This window comes from Athene cunicularia (assembly GCF_003259725.1).
Source record: "Athene cunicularia isolate RWA chromosome 3 unlocalized genomic scaffold, athCun1 chr3_part1, whole genome shotgun sequence".
Lineage (NCBI taxonomy): Eukaryota > Metazoa > Chordata > Aves > Strigiformes > Strigidae > Athene > Athene cunicularia.
This window is the reverse complement of record NW_020799097.1, coordinates 69,578,939-69,598,690: the sequence shown is the minus strand read 5'-3', so window position 1 is coordinate 69,598,690 and position 19,752 is coordinate 69,578,939. Positions and strand designations below refer to the sequence as shown.

The following is a 19,752-nucleotide window of genomic DNA, read 5'->3' as shown; positions in this document are numbered from 1 at the left end:
GGGGGGTGGAGAAGGGAGAGAGACAGACAGACACAGGGTGGGAGAGAAAGAGAGAAAGAAGGCTCACAGTAGGCTAACTAATAAGCACAATTTTAAGTCTGCACTGATGACTCAATGTAGTTAACTATTTGATCATGCTCTCACATTTGCATGCAAGATTATGCATACCACAAAAGCATTTACATCAACTTGAACATTTACATAGGGAACCCCTTTATAAGATGCTCTGCTCAAGCTATGTCTAACAATTATGGAATATTTTAAAACAGAAGATACACTGCAAAGGTTTAACAAAACAAGAACTCTTAACTGTATTAAATAATCCCTGAAAAGCAGTCTGCGAATACTCTAACATCACAACAGCATAATCTTGCTAAATTTACTCTTTACATCTTTATAATAGATACTAACCTTTATTAAGCAGACTCAAAATTTTCAGCAACTAATCTACTCTGCTATATATAGGCAGAAGATCCACAGCTCCTTATATAAATACATATCCGATATTTAGCAAACTTTTACTCAGCATCAAAAGGTTTCAGGATCGCTTGCTCTATCTTACACGAATGAATGTGGTACCCGACCTGTATTCCTGTGATAAGAATTGTACCAGCAAAAACCTTACAGCAGAGCACATTTCAACTGTAACTAAGCAACACCGCTTCTAACGGCTTCCTGGAGATTACATATTAAAATGAATGACTGGCACTAGTCTTTGAAGAGATACTGTAACAATAACACTTCGAGCCCCCAGTGGCTGAGAGGACACAGAACAGTAGGTATTTTACTGCATACACACAGCTCCTGTCACAAAGTGCTCAGAAGTCTATTAGCAAAGGAAATCATACAAAGGTCCCCCTTTCTCACCTAAAAAGGGAACAAAATGCAGGCTTGTGTATTGATCACAGATGTCTATTTATTCCTACGTGCCAAGGAAGGGCTCCTCCCCAGTCAATGCCCAGTGTTTGCACAGCAGAAATGAATGGCAATTCACTGGCTCAGCTCACCAAATGGTCCCACCATCCCCATCAATCCACCTATATTTTCATTGTTTTCCACTTCACCCAACACCTTGGTGTGAATAGAAATGAACTAAGCTTTCTCAGATGCAAGGGATGCCATGGTAAAATCAACCATGGCAAAAACTCCAAAGAGGGTATTCAGTGACTAACATGCTCTCACATAAAGAAAATACTTGGAACAAGTATCTCGGCTAGCTGCATTTGAGACCTTGCCAGACATGGGATGACCCTAACATGCATTGTTAATTTTGGTAAGTCAAAATAAAATCCAGTAGTATCATTGAAAATCAATTTGAAGCCCATGTAAATTTTTATATAGTATTCTCAGGAAGTGAAATCCCGCTCTGCAAAGTGACTCTCACGAAACACAGACATTTGTCCTTCATTTCTGGATCTTGGTGGCAATAATAACTAGAACAAACTTAAGTGTCTGCCTGATTCCATGAAGATTTGTCCAAATAAGCTGGCACATTTTGTATTAGCTTCAAATTAGCCATAAAGTTCACTAAAATAACCTATTGTCAGATGAGACAAAGATACAGAAAAAGGGATGATGTTACCTAAACAAAACCATAACAAACCCCACCAACTTCCTAGGAAATATGGACTGAAAAAAATACACTGAGGCATTTCTGATACTATTCAATAGAACATTAGGATTCATCAATGCAAATCTAAGTGACAAAACAAACTCCATGAACAGATATAATTACACATGCTTCTCCTGACGCCTTCCCCATCCCACTCCCATGGGAAAACTCCCCTGGCACAGACTAACCTAAATCAAAGTTTATTTGTCATCATAGAAATCCCTCACTACAGCATTTCTGATGCAAAGAAAACACAGTTTAGGACACACTCTTTTGTGTTTTGTATGAATGTATCAAAAAGACAGTGTTCACATTATAAGAACAAAACCGTGTTTGACTCACTTTTTTTATACACATGTCAAATCTTAAGAATCCTGAAACATTTGATGGTAAGAAAGCTAATGATATTCAGCATTACAAGAGACTAGACCTTGAAAGACAACATTCCTCGTAGATTTTGATATTGTTTTGGCTAAATTTTATTAGCCACCACTCAAGCTAGAAGAGCTGCCACTGTTCTAATAAAGAGTAATCAGAAGACCCAACTGATCTTCCAGATAAACTATCAATCTGTTACAGCTGTTCCAAAATGACCATGAAACTTCTCAGCTTTTCATTATATGGCATTACTTGTTAATAAAAAACCCCACCCATATCCTATACACAAAAATAACAAAACCACAAACAAGTCTAAAAACAGTAGCAAGAGAAAAAAAAACAAACAACATAAACCAATACAGCCTTACTGCTGCAAATGCAGCCTTCTCTATACCATCTTCTTCCTTTATCATATTTACTGGTTCAAGTTTCTTTTATCATCTCACCAACAATTTCTGTCTATATTTTTCTCATATATATTACATAAATGCACATACAAACCTCACAGTTCTGATTTTAAATGAGATCTTGGACTCATGGAAACAGTAATGGTAAAGTTATTTAAATTCATCTGGAAAAGTTTTCTGTTTACCATGGCAGAGGAGACTTCTCATTCTATTTGTCATCACAACACTATGAAAATTCACTTTGTTCTATTCTTTTACCCAGTGCATATCACCTGCACAGACTATCAGCACACTTAGTACGTTTGCTCTCTCTTTCCTGTTTCACTTAAGAAGTTTATATTGGTAGAACAATGTACCAAACTTCTGAGGTCCCTATGGAATTTTACCTAGCAGAAATAATAGAATAGGGGAACAATTAAAATATCAATACCTGATATCTTTCAGATAGAAGCAGGAACATTCAAAAGCCATTTTGAATACTTCTTGTAAGATATACAGATATCACAGTTCAAATCATCACTAAAAGACACCTAGCTTTAGCTACCATCAAGATGATGTCACCCACAGAAAGTAGAAATAATAATCTTTCTTTACACAGTATGGATCATTTAGAGCTTTGGAAACAAGGAATTATAATGCACAGAATGAATGTATGTAGATCTACCTTATGTTGTTCAAGCTTCCGGTGTATTGTATTCGCTGTTTCCTCATGAGCTTGGTGAACAGTAATTTCTTCTCTCAGAGCAGCCTCTGCTCTATAAAGCCAAGCACCTATGGTACCCAAAGGTGCAGGAAGAGATTTATCAAGGTGTATGTGCCAGTCAAGTAGCTAGGAAATAAAAGTAAGAGGATTGAACTTCCTTTCTTGCTTAATTATACAAACAAGTATCTTGAGAAAAATCTGACTTTATACTGTAAGAAACAATCCCACATAATAGAGTGTGTTTGAGACATAAACATATATATATTACTTCACATTAGTTCTGACATTATAGCACTCTCACAGGCAAAAAAAAAGCTCTATAAGGACTGATTCATTTATGTATTTCTCTTCCAGAATGGTAACTGAGTTACAGAACCGATCACATATAAACTGGAACAACTGGCAAGCTAAAGATCTGGAAATTCATCAGTTAATAGGCACGGCAAGGGATGTGAGACTCTTGCACACAATGTCACTTATTTTGTGCTTTTGCATAAAATCTTTTTATCTCTATTTTGAACATTTTTTCTATGTGTAAAGTGCAAATGAGTCTCAAAGGACTGTGAAGTCGAGAATATAGCAGTAAAATGCTGTGTCTTACTGGCAATCCCAGTATATGAGTGAAAAAATAATGAAAATTATGTCAAAAGTCCAGCATATTTTTAAACAGATCCTCTACTAAACATATGACATAAAAATCCCCCATGAATATACACTGAGTAATAACGATTTAATAACTTCTTATTCAGGAAAACAATATAACTTGCCTGGGATTTTTCATTCAATTGTTACAAAATTACTATCCCAAACACTAATTTACTACTATTGCAACAAGGTCAAAAACAGTATTAAAGACTCATTTATTGGTACACTATTTAGCATTAAATAGAAAAAGTTTTAGTTATATTAAAAATGCTATATTGGAATTTCTCAGATCACTAGCAATTTACATTAAAAAACCTCATTTCAAAGGGGTATTGTGCATGCTTTCTCTTTATCAACAATGTTTTGAACTTGGCTAAGCACTGTTAATACACTTTCATATACAGGGAAACCTCAAAGTATAGTCCTTTTCTGAAAGCAATATTAAAAATTTTCTTTGAGCAATATTAAAATGATAGTGCAGTAAATGTTCTCAAAACAAATGCAAAATAATTCAACAGTGCTAGAAACTTGGTCTATTTTTAATTTCCTAATTACTAACAAAATCAATAGCAAAGAGGTGCCTAAACTTTTTAAATTCTCATCTTTCATTTAATAAAAAAAAATATAGTATAATAATTTTCAACTTACCCTGGAAGAAACTCTGTCCCATGCTTGCTTCACGATAGCTTGATCAAGTGATAATTTACCATCTTTCCTTAATGACTGGGTTACAAGTTCAATCGGTTTCCTTTTTACCTCATATTGTACTCTGAAATGCTTAAATGACTGCACACAGAGAAAATTAAATCTAATCAATGTAGCACATAGTCAAACAATTAAACTCTTCAACATTTATGGAGTACTACAGTTATGACAATTTTGTACTGAGAAGTCCTAATCCTTCCTAAAGAGGAGTAGCAGTAAACTTGTACATTTACATTGAAATGCATTTTGTTAAAAGTTTTAATGGTCTGTAGAATCCTTCAGGGAAATATAAGTAGGACTTTTTTATTTCCCTTAATTTATCAGATGCCTAAACTCTATATGAAAGGAAATAATTACTGATCAGATAAACTAGCAAATGGATTAAATGCTACTTGGGACAGACAGTGGCTGCTTTTAGAGAGCACTCAAGCTTCAGGCAAAAATTTAGGCCAAAATTTATATTGCTGATTTAGACATTAACCTTTGATTGAGGGCTTAGAAATTAAACTCTAAGCCCTGTCCTCTCCACCTGTCACATCATCCAGCCTTCAGTCATACCTCCCACCTGAGCTTTATCATGCAGAATCTGGAAGGACTGTACAGACACATGCTTGCTTCTAAGTAGGACAGTCCTTATTCACACTGCTAGAAAAAGCTGTGTGTTAGGCAAACCATCTGTGTACTGTTCTACGCAGCAAAGCTGGAGCTGACATTGTAATTCCTCCACCAATAAAAGGCAAGACAGTTTGTATCATTATTTCTTTTAACTACAGTATATTGACTTGCATATATACAGATTGCATAAAATACTGCAGTACATGTTACACATAGTGATGACAATAATGTCTTATCATACAAAAATTTCCCTACTGCTTACCTGGTATTTCTCCTGTAAGCTTGTTTCTGCCATCTGTGCTCGGGTCAAGTCTCTTTCAAATTGTTCTGCCCACACTTTTAGGTCTCTCAGCATCAGTCTGTCTTCCTTCTATGATTTAGTACAACCACACACAAAAAATTCATTGCAGTCTATTAGTAGAGGTGTCAGAGAGAGTCCAGAAATTAACATCTCTAGCAAGTCAAGCTCATCAGTTGTAGTGAAACCAATGGAACATATGGGCCCAATTCTCTCATACTTTATCTTCATATGGTCCAACTGAAAAGCACTTCCTGAGTACAAGAGAATAACTCAGCATCTATACATGAGTCTTACAGTGGTGAAATCATGACAATTTGGGACATTGCAGTGTCACAAAATATTACTTTCAGATCTCATCTGATGTTAAATTAACACAAAGTCCTTTAAATATACCTCAACAGCTAATTTCAGTCTTTCACATATTTGTAGAGACAATTTTCAGTAAAAGTTAATTGAGCTGAGACAGGAGGGGACTTATAATCTTTTACCACTATTTTATTAACTAGTCTGCTATTGCTGAAAAAAAAAATAATTCTGAGTGACTTCAGGGAAATACTCGACATCAAGCTACAAGTTTAGAAGTCAGCATAATATTTGGATAGAGAATGTTTTAACAAGGAAAATTAAAAGAAAGAAAACCAGGTCATATTCAGTTTCTTTTCCTTACATGCCATTTTATGGCTTTGAAGAAGAGCATATTTGTTTTACAGTTTTGCTTTAACACTTCAGTCTCTCATGGCACTGATGCTTCGCAAGGCTGCAAAGTTCTCTGCAGAATTCAGTGACCTGGCAGTGAAAAGGAAATACTAACAGATCTCAGGTCTGTGAGAATGTTATACGAGAAGGTTAGTAGACAACAGAAAGTTTTCTTGTGCACTGTGCAAGCAGGCTAACCAAGTAGGATACAAGTGTCCGTCTCAAATTTCCAGCCAATGAACCATAAGTGCTGGTGGTTAATCACAGATTCGTCTAGGTTGGAAAAGACCTTGAAGATCATCCAGTCCAACCATTAACCTAACACTGACAGTTCCCAACTACACCACATCCCTCAGTGCTATGTAAACCCGACTCAAACATCTCAGGGATGGGGACTCCACCACCTCCCTGGGCAGCCCATTCCAATGCCTAACAACCCCTTCTGGAAAGAAATACTTTCTAATATCCAGTCTAAACCTTCCCTGGCATAACTTGAGGCCATTCCCTCTTGTCCTATCACTTGTTACTTGGTTAAAGAGACTCATCCCCAGCTCTCTGCAACCTCCTCTCAGGTAGCTGTAGAGGGCGATGAGGTCTCCCCTCAGCCTCCTCTTCTCCAGACTAAACACCCCCAGTGCCCTCAGCCGCTCCCCGTACGACCTGTGCTCCAGACCCTGCACCAGCTTCGTTGCCCTTCTCTGGACACGCTCGAGTCATTCAATGTCCTTTTTGTAGTGAGGGGCCCAAAGCTGAACACAGGAATCGAGGGGCGGCCTCACCAGTGCCGAGGACAGGGGTCAGATCCCTTCCCTGTCCCTGCTGGCCACGCTATTGCTGACACAAGCCAGGATGCCATTGGCCTTCTTGGCCACCTGGGCACACTGCTACTCTTTGAAATAAAAGAAGCCACATTACTATAAAAGTTGTCGGAAACTGCTATATTACAATAAACAAGTGCAACACCACATCATATGAGTTAATTATCTAAACCGAGTGATTAAGTCTCAAACATTACATGAGAGAAGAAAAACTGGACCATGTGACGAAAAAGAATAGCCACTGACTGTATTTAAGAAACAAAGTAATTTATTTTAAGAAAAGATCCTAACCTGGGAAAGGAGCCAATTATGGATCCTTTCTTTGAAAGCTGCCTCAAATATGTAAATTATAACTTCTCTTACTAATTTTAAAAACATAGAATTATTGCTTCATTTCAGCTGAAGAAAGGAGAGGATCCTCAGATAGGAAAGAATCTCTTTGATGTATTTCTAATTCTCTTATTGATCCTCTACTCAAAACCGTGGTAGTCAGTTGGACAGGATTTGCACAACAGATTGTGCAAATATCACAGGTCTTATGTCTGTTAACTTGCTAAGTAAATTCTTAGCTGGGTAGTTGCAGTAAGGTTAACATGATAGAGCAGCTGTGCTGGAACAAATTTCACTGTAGCTCATGCTCCTCTCTTCTGACACTCGCCAAAAGCTGGTACCTGAGAAACAGTATAGGACACATGACACTTCCTGGGTCTATCTATCTAGCTGTAATGCTGGGATTTCCTTGACTGCACATACTGTCCCAAGAAGCCAAAACTCCTAGTGTTTCCATCTTCTTAAATCATTTAAATATAGAGAAGGAGAATAAAAATCCTACTTTTCTGGTCTGATAGTTGGTTCTGCATGTGGAAAAATAACATAAAGATTATTTGAAATAAACAGCAAAGCCAGGACTATTCCCCTATGAGGAGAAAAATATGAGAGAACTCAACTCATTCGGTCATCAGAAAAAAAGGACTGTGGTATTAAATGTACTGTATTCATTAGAAGTTTTAACTTTATTGAGATTACTGAGTTTTCTATTACTATTTAGTTGTCAGCTGCATTCTAGGCAATACTAAACTATTGATCTTACTGGACTGAAAGTCCTATAACAGTAAGATATTCTTGAAGTCAGGAAGAGAATAAGTGTGTCACAATGCTGTGTATATTACTTTTACACTATAAATTCAGTTATGTAAAACACTGGCTTTTATTCCTCTTGGTTCACATTCTTATTGCTGAGAAGCACCTCCTTAAGCTAAGTCTTTGCAAAAGCAGCTATGTGGCTGCAACTGTTCATACAGCAATGTGAGCAAAACAGGTATTTTGCAAGATTCCTGTGAACATAGCTTAAAAATTTAATAATGGCTAAAACTAGGTCTGACCAAATCTTTTGGAAATAGAATATTACTGGGATCAAGAACAACTCTATGGTACCTGCAGATAAAGAACACAGGAACCGTCACACCTCTCAAACCATTTCTCTGACATTAGGTAAATAGATAAAGTTAACAGGTGACACTGAGCCTTCTATGTTTTGGGGTTTTTTTTACTATTTAATTAGACAATTTTTTGTTTATTTAATTGCAGATGTGTTTCAGTAAACGCTTAACTGAATGTTGTTAAAGACATTGTGCAACAATGCATAATAAGCATTTTATTTATTTATTTATACATTTTCACAGGTTTCCAGTTCAATGTATCACTTACCACCTCTAAACTTGGTTCTGTGGTCCTTGGTTGATACAAAAGCATTTTAAAGCCTCAGTTTGGGTAACCAACATAAAAGATTCAATTTCTTAGACACCAAGGCACCTGTTACCAATACTCCCTGCATTTAATTAACTACAATTCTTAAAAAAAGATTTGCATTAGTGCCTAGTGGTTCTTACTCTTAGTAAAAAAAGATCAAAAGGATATTCTTACAGATATGTAAACTATTTTCTAAAGCCTGCACATCACATTTATTTCAGTTTATCTAAGCCACTATGACTTATTTTGCATGCTACTTCCAAATAGCATTTTAATGTACTAGTTTATCCTGACACCATTCTATGAATATTCACCGATTTGCAGAGATAAACAGAACTGGAGCACTCAACTACCAAAGAATATCAAAGAAGGTAATTAGAGAAAAGTGTTTATGAGTCCAATATGATAAGAGGGTATCATTTAAATTTACAAAGAAAGTTTTCAGCCCAGATTCAAAATCAAAATTTTATTTTATTAACTGATATGCCATAGTTAATTTGAAAATTACATAATACAGAATACTCTAGTGTTTGAAGAGCTAAAAATACACATCTGTGTTTCATGAAAAATTTAATTATGGACTGGAAAAGGAGTACTTTGTTGAGTTCTCTATTATGTAATTACAAACCAGGTGAAATGTTCAAATTCTTTGGGCAGGACAAAATTATTCAAATATGAATTTTCAAATATAAAAAAACTATGTCACCTGCTTTTCAGGGATGTTGAACTATTGTATTGCCTATGTGCTGAGAAAATCAAGTCCCTTAAAAAATGTTTATACATGAATTAAATTAATAATGTTATTTCTTTTGAAAAATCTGGCTCTTATATATGTGTTACTGAAACAGGTTCACTGACAACAGTATGACAGATGCACGATGAATGCTGAGCCAAGTATCATTTTCAGGGATGAACTATTAATGCCTATCTGTAAAAGTAGACAGTAAATCACTGCAAGAGCTCAGAAAGTTATTTTTGGAGCTGCTGCTCAGGAAATTCCTCTTACACTGAGGAACTCTGTTAGCATTAGGATATTGGAAGTGGCAGGATTATCTTCTGAATTACTTGCACATTAGAGCATAAGAAGAGAAGGACTTGACATCAGGAATACTTTGAAGGAGCATGCTTCCTTTATAGTTAAATTTATACCAAGATAAAGAAATTGACAGAGCTTTTACCACTTCAAATTTTCACTGGCTTAAGCAGCAATGCACTGGGGTGGTGTAAGGCTAAGAATGTACAAGGTCCCATTAAAGCTGCTAACACTTAATCAAATGTATTGAGAAGACAGAAATAATTCTGCTATCAGTATTAATCTTCACTTCAACACACATCACTAGTTAGATATACATAATATGAGATAAACCCTTAATCATACTTATTTGAAAATAACCTATCGCTTATATATTAGGGGAAAAAAAAAAAAAAAAAAAAGACACACAGATGAGCATGGAACCAAGGTAATTAGTTGGATCAGGTCAAGCTACAAACACTACTGACTGACTGCAGTGACACCTGTTATCTGTTTCATAACATATTAATTCCTGCAGTCTTCCATTTTCACCTCTGAATGTTCATTTCAAACATTCCCTGTTAGATTTCTGAACTTCTCTCAGTTAATACTAGAAAATTGTAAGTATGTCCAAGATGATTTAAAAAGTATATTTTTTAAGAATCATGATTTATTTGTAAAAAGCAGTGCATATCATGCAATTATACATGAATGCTCTCTCTCCTTCCAACCCACAGACCACATACATCACTTACACAATCATATATACAATTTAGTATCTACTCTATAAACCTAAAGACAAAAATACCCATCTAAAATTACATTAGATGGGAAGAAACATTGACTTATAATCTGTTTCTTTATGTTTATATCTATAGTTCAGACAACAAAAAGCATAGTATGAGATTTATTATAGGAAAGTTGACTTTCCTATAATATTTCTGTGAAATTTGCAAAATTAAGCATTAGGCTGTTAGGATCAGCTCATGGAAGAGAGTAGATTAAGATTCGTTATGTTCATCTATTAACTTTTTTGGAAAGATTAACATAAGGCTAGCAAAACCATCTACATAAAATCAGCCCAAATTTAAAGTCAAATAAGTGCAGGATAAAAACAGATAACAAGCATGAAAGGTCCAATTCAAGCTATTATTCTGGAGCACATTACTCTTACCTTAAATTTCATAAAAGAAATGACAAAAGTTGGGATTGCTTGAAGTTCCTAGCAATATGAAATAAATGAGAAAACAAGAAAAAGGGAAAAAAAAAAAAAAGAAGCAAGGCAGGCTGAAAGTGCAGAGAGAACAATAAAAGAGCCACACATGTAAGAATACAAGATGTACTTAAAATATTATAAAGTGTCTGTATCATATATAGTGAAGTAGATTTCATATTAGATCTAATTTCAGATTACTAGTCACTACATGATTTATTTTATCTGGAAAAACAGTTACTTACCTTAGAGTAACTGTGATTCTTTGAGATGTGTTGACTACACAAGTTCACATATGTGCATAGCTGGTCCATGCATGAGATATTAGAACCCTTTTAATTCAGGAAATGCACAGGCAAATACATGTTCCCTCTGACCACAAATAAGGGATAAGCTTCAATCATTACTCCATTTCTTCCAATGCAAATTCCTTATAAACTGAGCATTGAATCAAGAGGGAAGATGAATAGGAATTTGTGTGGACAACACATCTTGAGGAGACACAGGGGTAGCTGAGCTAGCTGGAGGGCAGGGGGAGAGGGTTAGAAATCCTGCCTGCCCCCTCAATCAAAAATCATGCAGACATACTCCACTCTGAAGAAGAATTCCTCTAACTAAATGTAGGCATCTGCAACTGAGATAGTCACTCTCTCCGTTCTTTTTCACAGATAGAAAAAAACAGTTGTATCTAGCACCTACTACCCAACTTATCTCATTCTATAGTAGGCACTTAACACAGGTCAGAAGAAATATACACTAAAAGTGCTTAATTTTGGAAAACAATAAATTAAAAGTACCCCAGGAGTTTAAGGGATAAGAGTCTTGCAAGTTTCTCTCTCCCAGTTTCCTGGTTTCTACCATTCTGTGATATATTTTTCCTTACACAAGACTTCAGGGTGAAGACAGCAAGGCTAAGAAAAGGGGGATTATACTGGTCACGAAAATATAAAGCATGTCTGGATTTATTTTTAATCAACTGCCAACAACATTTTATCTGTCATTACCTAAGGGAAGGATTCACCTAAGTCAGTTTTAACTCTGTTGAAATGCTATGCAACACAAACTTCCAGAAGACAGTTTATTTAGGACACAGCCTTAAGAAAGATGCTATCTGGAAAAGTGTCTGTCTCCTGCTGATCACAGGTGGAGTGTAAGTACCTAGCTTTAAGATTCTTAAAGATGGATGAATCCAGTAATGAATAACTAAACTAACCAAATGATGCAAAATTCCTAAGGAAAGCTTTATGATGGAGATGGATATTCCAGGTCAGTAAGAGGGAAGAAACAGGTAATAGATACAGTTCTACCTTGTGCTGCTCGCTACTATGATCACAAGGGCATCCAATATTGTTTTTACAAAACACAAAAGGGCAATTTTAAAATTAACTCATCTTACATGTTTGGTCTGATCTTGCATATGTTTGTGTACCTAGAACAGAACCTGTGGACAACACTCTTGAAACAGAACAAATGAATTTTCAATCTAAATGGATTATAGTCACACAAATATCTCGTATCTGATTCACTGCCAACTCTGTGCACTGAGAAAAAAAGTACTTTTGCCTTTACATTTTGCCCAGTTGAATAATTTAGCAAGGTGAATATTAGAATAACCATGGGTGCAGAAGGGGGTTAAAACCGGTACTTAAATGGCTTGTGTGGTCAAGAAAGTCAGCTGTCATACTATGATACCAATCAGTTGTTTCTATTAAAAAAAATTTCCTTTAAATTTGCAAAATGATAAGTTCATGAATGTTTTAAGTACTAAAGAAAACAGTTCCTGCTCTTATAAAGAGAATCCACTTTTCTATTTTTTTAAAAGGCATTTAAATCTCCATTCTTGTACGATGCCATTTAGAAAAGAGCATTTTTCTGGCATTGCAAGAGGATATCTATTGTTGCTGTTCCATAAAAAAAAAATCTCAAATATATCAACTATGCTCTTAAAGATTATCACAGAATTGCAGAATCACAGAAGGGCTGAAGTTGAAAGGGACCTCTGGAGGTCATCTGGTCCAAACCTGCTGCTCAAGCAGGGCCACCTAGAGCTGGCTGCACAAGACCACGTCCAGGAGGCTTTTGAATATCTCCAAGCATTGAGACACCTCTCTGTGCAACTTGTACCAGAGCTCATCACCCTCACAGTGAAAAAGTGTTTCATAATGCTCAGAGGAAACTCCTGTGTTTCAGTTTGTGCCCACTGCCTCTGGTCCTGTCATTGAGCACCACTGAGATGAGTCTGGCTCTGTTCTCTTTGCACCCTCCCTTCAGGTATTTATCCACATTTTCCTGAGACTTCTCCAGGCTGAACAGTCCCAGTTCTCTCAGTCTTTCCTCACAGGAGAGGTGCTCCAGTCCCTTCATCATCCTTGTGGTCCTTCCTTGGACTCTATCCCATACGTCCATGCCTCTCGTACTGAGGATCCTGAGCTGGAAACAGTGCTCCAAGTGTGTCCTCACAAGCTAGCAACCTCCCCTTGAGCTGCTGGCAACACTATCAATTTGAATCTGCTGTTGTGACAATCTTAACCTCGTGATTTAAATGATCCTTTGTTTAATTTTCACCAACTCATACACAATTAAGAATTTGGGCTAAAACATGTGAAAGCACTCAGGGAAAAAAACTCCACAAGATATTTCACTACAAAGTACTTGATTGAGATTTTTTTTTTTCAATTTTCCCTTCAAATACTGTATAAATACGGAATGCAATCCTTATGTCTGTATATTTTTAAACTGCATTGTTGGATTTTCAGCTCTGGATTCTCCCCATAAGTATCATATAAGATGAATGACACTCATTTTACCAAGGATTATTTGGATATCTTGTTTTATCTAGGTATCCTTCAGTCCACAGGATCAACTGCATTAAGTCCTGGCTTCTTTCCCCATCCCCTACAGAGCTGTGTAAACTAAGGTCCTAACATTTGTTGAAATTTGTATATGATAGTCTGCCAAATATGATTTTCTTCAGAGCAGATCAAATAGCTTAAAATGCAAGTTCTGAGTATGAGAAATATGATTATCTGTTTACAGATTCTCCCTGAAAAGTCATAAATAAAGTAGCTGAGTGCAAAATAAGCTTCTCTGTGTGTATTATGATAGAAATACAAAAGATTATAGTAATAAAAGTGCACCAAAAGTTTAGCCATTTGAGAGCTTATATCTATCCAGTCCCAAAGAGATGAAAGCATTGTACTGTTTTTAATACATATTTCACTGCTTCAGGGCCAGTGACTACTTGGGGTCCTGGACTTTTTGTGTATTGCTTACTGGCCTGGATCCATCCAGATCTCTTTTCCATCAATCTATCACATGCCATGTGGTCACCATTTTGTACCATGACCAGAGGTGAGAGAATTGGAAGTTATGCTGGACAGGATTAGGGAGCAAGCATGGACATAGGTGCCTGATAGGGATAAGAATTTCTCCAAAGATGGATTAGCGGCATTTGTTTCAGAAAAAAATGAGGGCCCCATCTCAATTCTTGACTGGAGACTCCACCAGAGAAGTGTTTTGTCCCAAACTTCCAGGCACTCCATCAGGGGTGTGAGAAGGAATATAGTTCTTTCTCAGGGAAATTAAGACAATGACATAATAAATTTATTTGCAATGTCAAATTCTTGCTTTCTTCTCAATAGCTAGGAGTTACTGATTTCTTCTGTGTGACATGCAGGGAACCAGCTGTTCTACCAAAATTCACTTGGGTTGGTACTGGAATATCTTAGTGGTATCTAGGAAGAGGAAGTGGTGTTGAGTTAAGCATGTCAAACTGATGAATTTCCTAGGAATTCTGGAGGGAATTCAGTAGTTTCCCTTTCACAGCTTGTGCTATCATCAATGTGGGTATAGCCAGAGGCATGCGGAGTGCGGAGTGGCTGAGTCTCACATTCTCCTGCATCTTCTCTGCATAAAGCTCAGGATAAGGTGGTGAGGCTGCTCCTCAAAATACAACCCCAGCACAGGCAACAGACCTGCCCAAGGCTGTTGGGAGCAGAAACTGCATTGTGTGCCATAGTATGGAGACGACAGGATGGCCTTAGCCTGCCACAGGCCACAGTGTAAGGCTTCAGCACTCACTCCCTTGGCTTCAGCAGCCCCATTGCTCAGTGGGATGTTGTGGCATCAGCACATGAATGTCCTCAGACCAATGTTGCAGCAAGGAAAACAAAAAATTCCAGTGCTCAGGCACTGGAATTGGACTGCAAAGCTACAGTTGCCTTAGCCACGCTTAATGATAAAGAAGATGCACTCCTTTCAAAGCTCTTCTATAGCTCTGTAGAGAATGCAAAGAAACAGAGATTTAAAAGTGTTTACTCCTCCTCTCTTGCTGGGGCTGAGCAGATTGTCTCAGCAGTATTTCCTGTGTTTGACATGAAGAAAGCAAATGATCAGGATTAGGAAGTGAGTCATGATCACTTGGCATCACTGAGTGTAGCCATTCTAGTGCAAAGCCAATGCACGAGAGCATACACAAAACAAACAAACAAACAAAAAAAACAAGAAAAAAGCATGACTGAAAACAATTCCTTAGAGTGAATAGTCAAATATCACTGTGCAATAGAAAGAAACCTGTGTCAAAATTGTAACTGCCTCTCGAGCCTAAAAGCCCAGAGACTATAATCTCTTGGGCTGTTCTTGTTCTTATCCAGAAACCCAGTGTGATAGAAACAGAAGTGGTGCATTGCTTCAGAAAATAAATTATTGCAATCTGATTGGTGTTATGCTTGAAAGCCTCCTAGGAAACTTTAGGATCCATTGGTTTGCTACTATCTACAATAACTGTTTGGGTTCATTTTGGCTCCTACTGTTGAAAATAGGAAAATCTCTGCAGGATCACCATTCTATTTGCTCTATCTACTAGTAAACATGTGCAACACTGGTTCCTTTATTCTCTGCTAATCTTTCCCAGTTTTCTTACTGTGCTTGCTTTTCACTTGAAAGGAGATGAAACATAATCAAAAGGAAACATAATAAACTATGGCAAAGCTATAAAATATATTTATAAAGCCCCCCTCATGATAAACTGATTAGTATAGTTATGTAAGAGACACTTACATCATTCTCCTGCACATCAGTCACTGTATGATGAGGATCAGGATAGTACTTCAAAAACTGGGCTACATAAGTCATGACAGACTTTTCATCTGGCTTGTCAACATCCACGTCTAGACAAGTACAGAACATGGTAAATTAATTTTTAGATGGCACAAAATGCTGCTTAAATGTCACAACACTGAATTAGCACTTCTGATTTAACCCATGCAAGTAGTTCAAACATTTTTCAACTATGTATTAGATACCTTCTGGATCAAGGAGCCTTGGAATTCCTAGTTCTGCTTCTGCAAGTGTGAAGGCTTCTTCCAGGTTTTCTCTGTTTGACCTTCCCCTCACTTTCTCCATGTCCACTAAATCTGGACGGATAGCATGAATAACGGAATGAAATGCAACACCACTCCTCCAACTTTGTCCAAAATCTTTGATTTCAATTCCAACTTGCCTAAAGGACATGAAAGGAAAAAGGAAGTGAGTTGCAACAATATCAGGTGGAGATGAAATAGGGAAGGAGACAGGTTGGTATACCCACTGAACATCATCATTAAGCCTAAACCACTTCTTGTTTCTGCAGTGCTAATCATGCTGACTACAGCTCCATCTATCCACTGCATAAACTCACTTCTGCCTATGAAAATCCAAGATTTTTTTTAAGATATGCATGCTGTATTTGCCCCCAGTTGGCTTGCTAGTGGAAATAAGCCAATGGTATTTTGAACCGATGAAGTGCGGCAATGTTTTTAAGGTTCTTACACGACAGACAGAGTCTGTGGAAGTATGCAGCTTCATCCATTATTCTCTCCCTCATTATAACTACTGCAGTTCAGTTAAGTACATCAGTATCATATCAAAAAAAAAAAAAAAAAAAAGACTGCAAAACCCCATTATTTTTAAAATAAAAGCATGAGCAGTGACTCACCACTGTTCAGGTGAAAATAAAACACGCAGATTTCTTTATATTCTTACCAAAAGAATAAGTGAAAATATAATTTCATACACCCATAATACTTACATGTCCACTAAATACAAATGATCAGGAAATAGCAACATACAATGAGAATGTAATCAGAACTGCGTCACACTTCTGACTCCTTCTTTTAAAAGTAATTCTGAAAGGTATGGTTGTCCACAGGCTGCAAGACTCTGTTTTACTTTGTCTGAGCATGAAAATTTCCTTTGAGGACACACTTAGACACTAAGGTAGTCTTACCGTTGGGAGGTTCACAGCAGTAACTCTGAATGAGGCTTCATTCAAAGCTCACTGTGATCAGTGAAACACTTTCACTGACTTTAATGAGCAAGTCCTTGCAAATTACAATGTGAAGCAGGGCTAGGCAAACAGTACCATTCTTCCTCTAGGCTTCTTTCAAAACATTTCACCTACTCTTCCCAATAATGTTGACAGTTTCATTTATGAACCTCTTTCTTTCTTTGTATTTTGTTTGTTTATATGTCTGAAAATTGCAGTTGACCACTTTCAGTTGTCTGTGTCTTACTGAAAACAGTGCAATAGGAAGAATGCCAAATTAGACTGTACCACACTTTACTGTATTCTACCCATTTACTGGAGAACTGGAGAAAGTCTGTATCTTTACAATTACATTTCTTTTCTCTGAGGCACCATTCCATAACTGGCCATTTCCCCTCCACATTTTGCATGTCTGACCTCTTTAAATAGCAGTGATTCCTTAATTTGAACAAATAAATCCATTTTATTCGTTTACATCTTTGATTTTTATTTTCTTATAGTGGAATCCATTGAACTACTATTGTATCTTTGACATAATTTATGCACTTTTTAAATGCCTTTTCAGAAGAAGACCAAATGTCAGACAATTACATCAAATAAAGGAGAAGAGTCTTAAGTTAACAAGCAATAGCAAGAAATAACTCCAAAATAACTTGGATTAAAAAGAATGAAAATTCAGGACAATTTTTGTAGTAATATGTCCCTTGTATCTCAAAACTGCAGAAGGATATTCACAATTTTTCTTCACCTTTCAACATCAAGTGCCAGAATTTAGTGCTCTTATAAGCTCTGTCACTGAGGAATGCTAAGTTGGTGTGGGACTTGCATTGTCACATTGAGCGTTTTGGCAGCAGGACTAATACCCTGTCATTCAGGAATCTAATTCCCCTTTCCTCATTCTGTCAGAGCTAATCCCTTTGATTATTCAGAAGCTGTAAAACATGATTGCTTGTAAAATTAATGCAAATGGTTATTTATTACTTGCTTGTTGTATGGTGGTAACATTTAGCAGCCTCAGATGTCAAAAAGAGTATGATCACAAGGAGGTGCTATATAAATACAGTACAAAAGGACAATCCCAGACCAAGAGAGTTTAGAATCTGAAGAATAAATGTGCAGTTAAGATATAAATTCAGTTGATTTGCAGTTTACTTACTTCGCTGCTGTGTACTGAATCCATTTTAACAAAGCCTTCCTGGCACTTCCCTGGACCTTGGTTACCACCTTCCGTTTGCTTGGGGGACTTGCAGTTTCTGAACTGACAACACTTTCCACAGAAGAAGCACTGCTAGACAACGACTGCAGCTGTGGGAGGTTGCTGGTAAGCTCTTCAATCTGTGGGGAAAAAATATTAATGGACTTGATTCTCTTGTTTCTTGTTTCTTACATTTCCTAATACAACTGAGAAAAGAAAGTTGGGCAGAAGCTATGATTAACATGCTGTGTTTTATTTAACTGTACATTAAAGTAGCTTCAAAAATGCTTATGTATGTACCCAGATGATGGTCTTGATTTCAGAAGTACCTGACACCTAGCAATCATTTACTTTCTTGACACCCTACAGCTAGAACAATATGCAAGTGCGTCATGTTATCTATTATCACAAATTACCATTGAAATAGGAGATGATGTCTTACATTTACCTTGAATTCAAATTATAAAATAATCCACTAATTTCAGAGGAGGCTCATTCAATTAAAGAATGGAAGTGACCTCACTGATCATATCTGGATAGTACTTTATTTACCATTGTACTGTTTTGGCACAAATTCAATTGCAGTTTTGCTTAGAAGTACCTTTGTGAAAGAACAGTGAAAGTACTGCAGGCAAAGTGCATTAGTAGTGCTTGCAGAGGGTGTATGACAGTTATTTGCATCCTGCCTTTCATCAAATGAAAATCATTGACTCTTAAGAACATTAAATTGACTAACAATTTGGTACTTTAACATGAAAAAGTTATATCCAGAGGATGCTGCAAGATTGTCTATGCTGTCTACTTAAAACCCAAAGTTTTGTCACATCAAAGAATGAGTCTGCCACAATGAGAACCACAACTCTCATGCATTTCTGCTTTCATTCCTGTTAAAATGACATATCTGCCTGTGACAACTAAATAAAAGCTCAAAAAATGGCCCAAGTAAAACTGATGCAGAGAACTAGAGTTTCAATAACTCTGAGAAGCATAATTTTCCCTGTTCATCTCAATGAGCTATAAATTTAAAAAAAAAAAAAAAATAAAAAAATTAATATCATTCTGGCTGACTTTTCTTCTCAAAAGGAGATCTGAACCACTGAGGCATCACACTTTTTGGTGCTTAGGAGATCAACATCCCTGTTCTCCCTGACATGAAACATGTTTAAGTTGCCTGCTATCTAATTCTCTTTTAAACATGCTATCTAATTTTCTTTTTAAACATGTTCATCTCTGACATGAAAGCTGCATCACAAGAGAGGCAAAGCCAAAGAATTTCATAGAGCAGCATCAGGGTTTTTTTTTTAGTTGTTGAGCAGTGACTCATTTTGTTAACTCATATGGACAGGATTTAGAAAACCATTTCTTCCTCCCACCTAACTTCAACAGAATGCGAATCATT

General features: G+C 36.7%; 1 protein-coding gene across 1 annotated transcript in view; it reads right to left on the bottom strand.

Moving 5' to 3' along the window:
• Window positions 1–19,752, bottom strand: part of SYNE1 (spectrin repeat containing nuclear envelope protein 1) — a 317,817-nt gene that overhangs the window by 226,320 nt on the left and 71,745 nt on the right. Inside the window, exons 9-16 of the mRNA XM_026844552.1 lie at window positions 18,315–18,493; window positions 16,158–16,354; window positions 15,913–16,022; window positions 10,816–10,863; window positions 5,328–5,435; window positions 4,394–4,531; window positions 3,013–3,226; window positions 523–592 (exon numbers count right to left, since the gene is read on the bottom strand). Of these exons, the coding sequence (XP_026700353.1) occupies window positions 523–592; window positions 3,013–3,226; window positions 4,394–4,531; window positions 5,328–5,435; window positions 10,816–10,863; window positions 15,913–16,022; window positions 16,158–16,354; window positions 18,315–18,493 (1,064 nt within the window). The remainder of the gene's footprint in view (window positions 1–522; window positions 593–3,012; window positions 3,227–4,393; window positions 4,532–5,327; window positions 5,436–10,815; window positions 10,864–15,912; window positions 16,023–16,157; window positions 16,355–18,314; window positions 18,494–19,752) is intronic.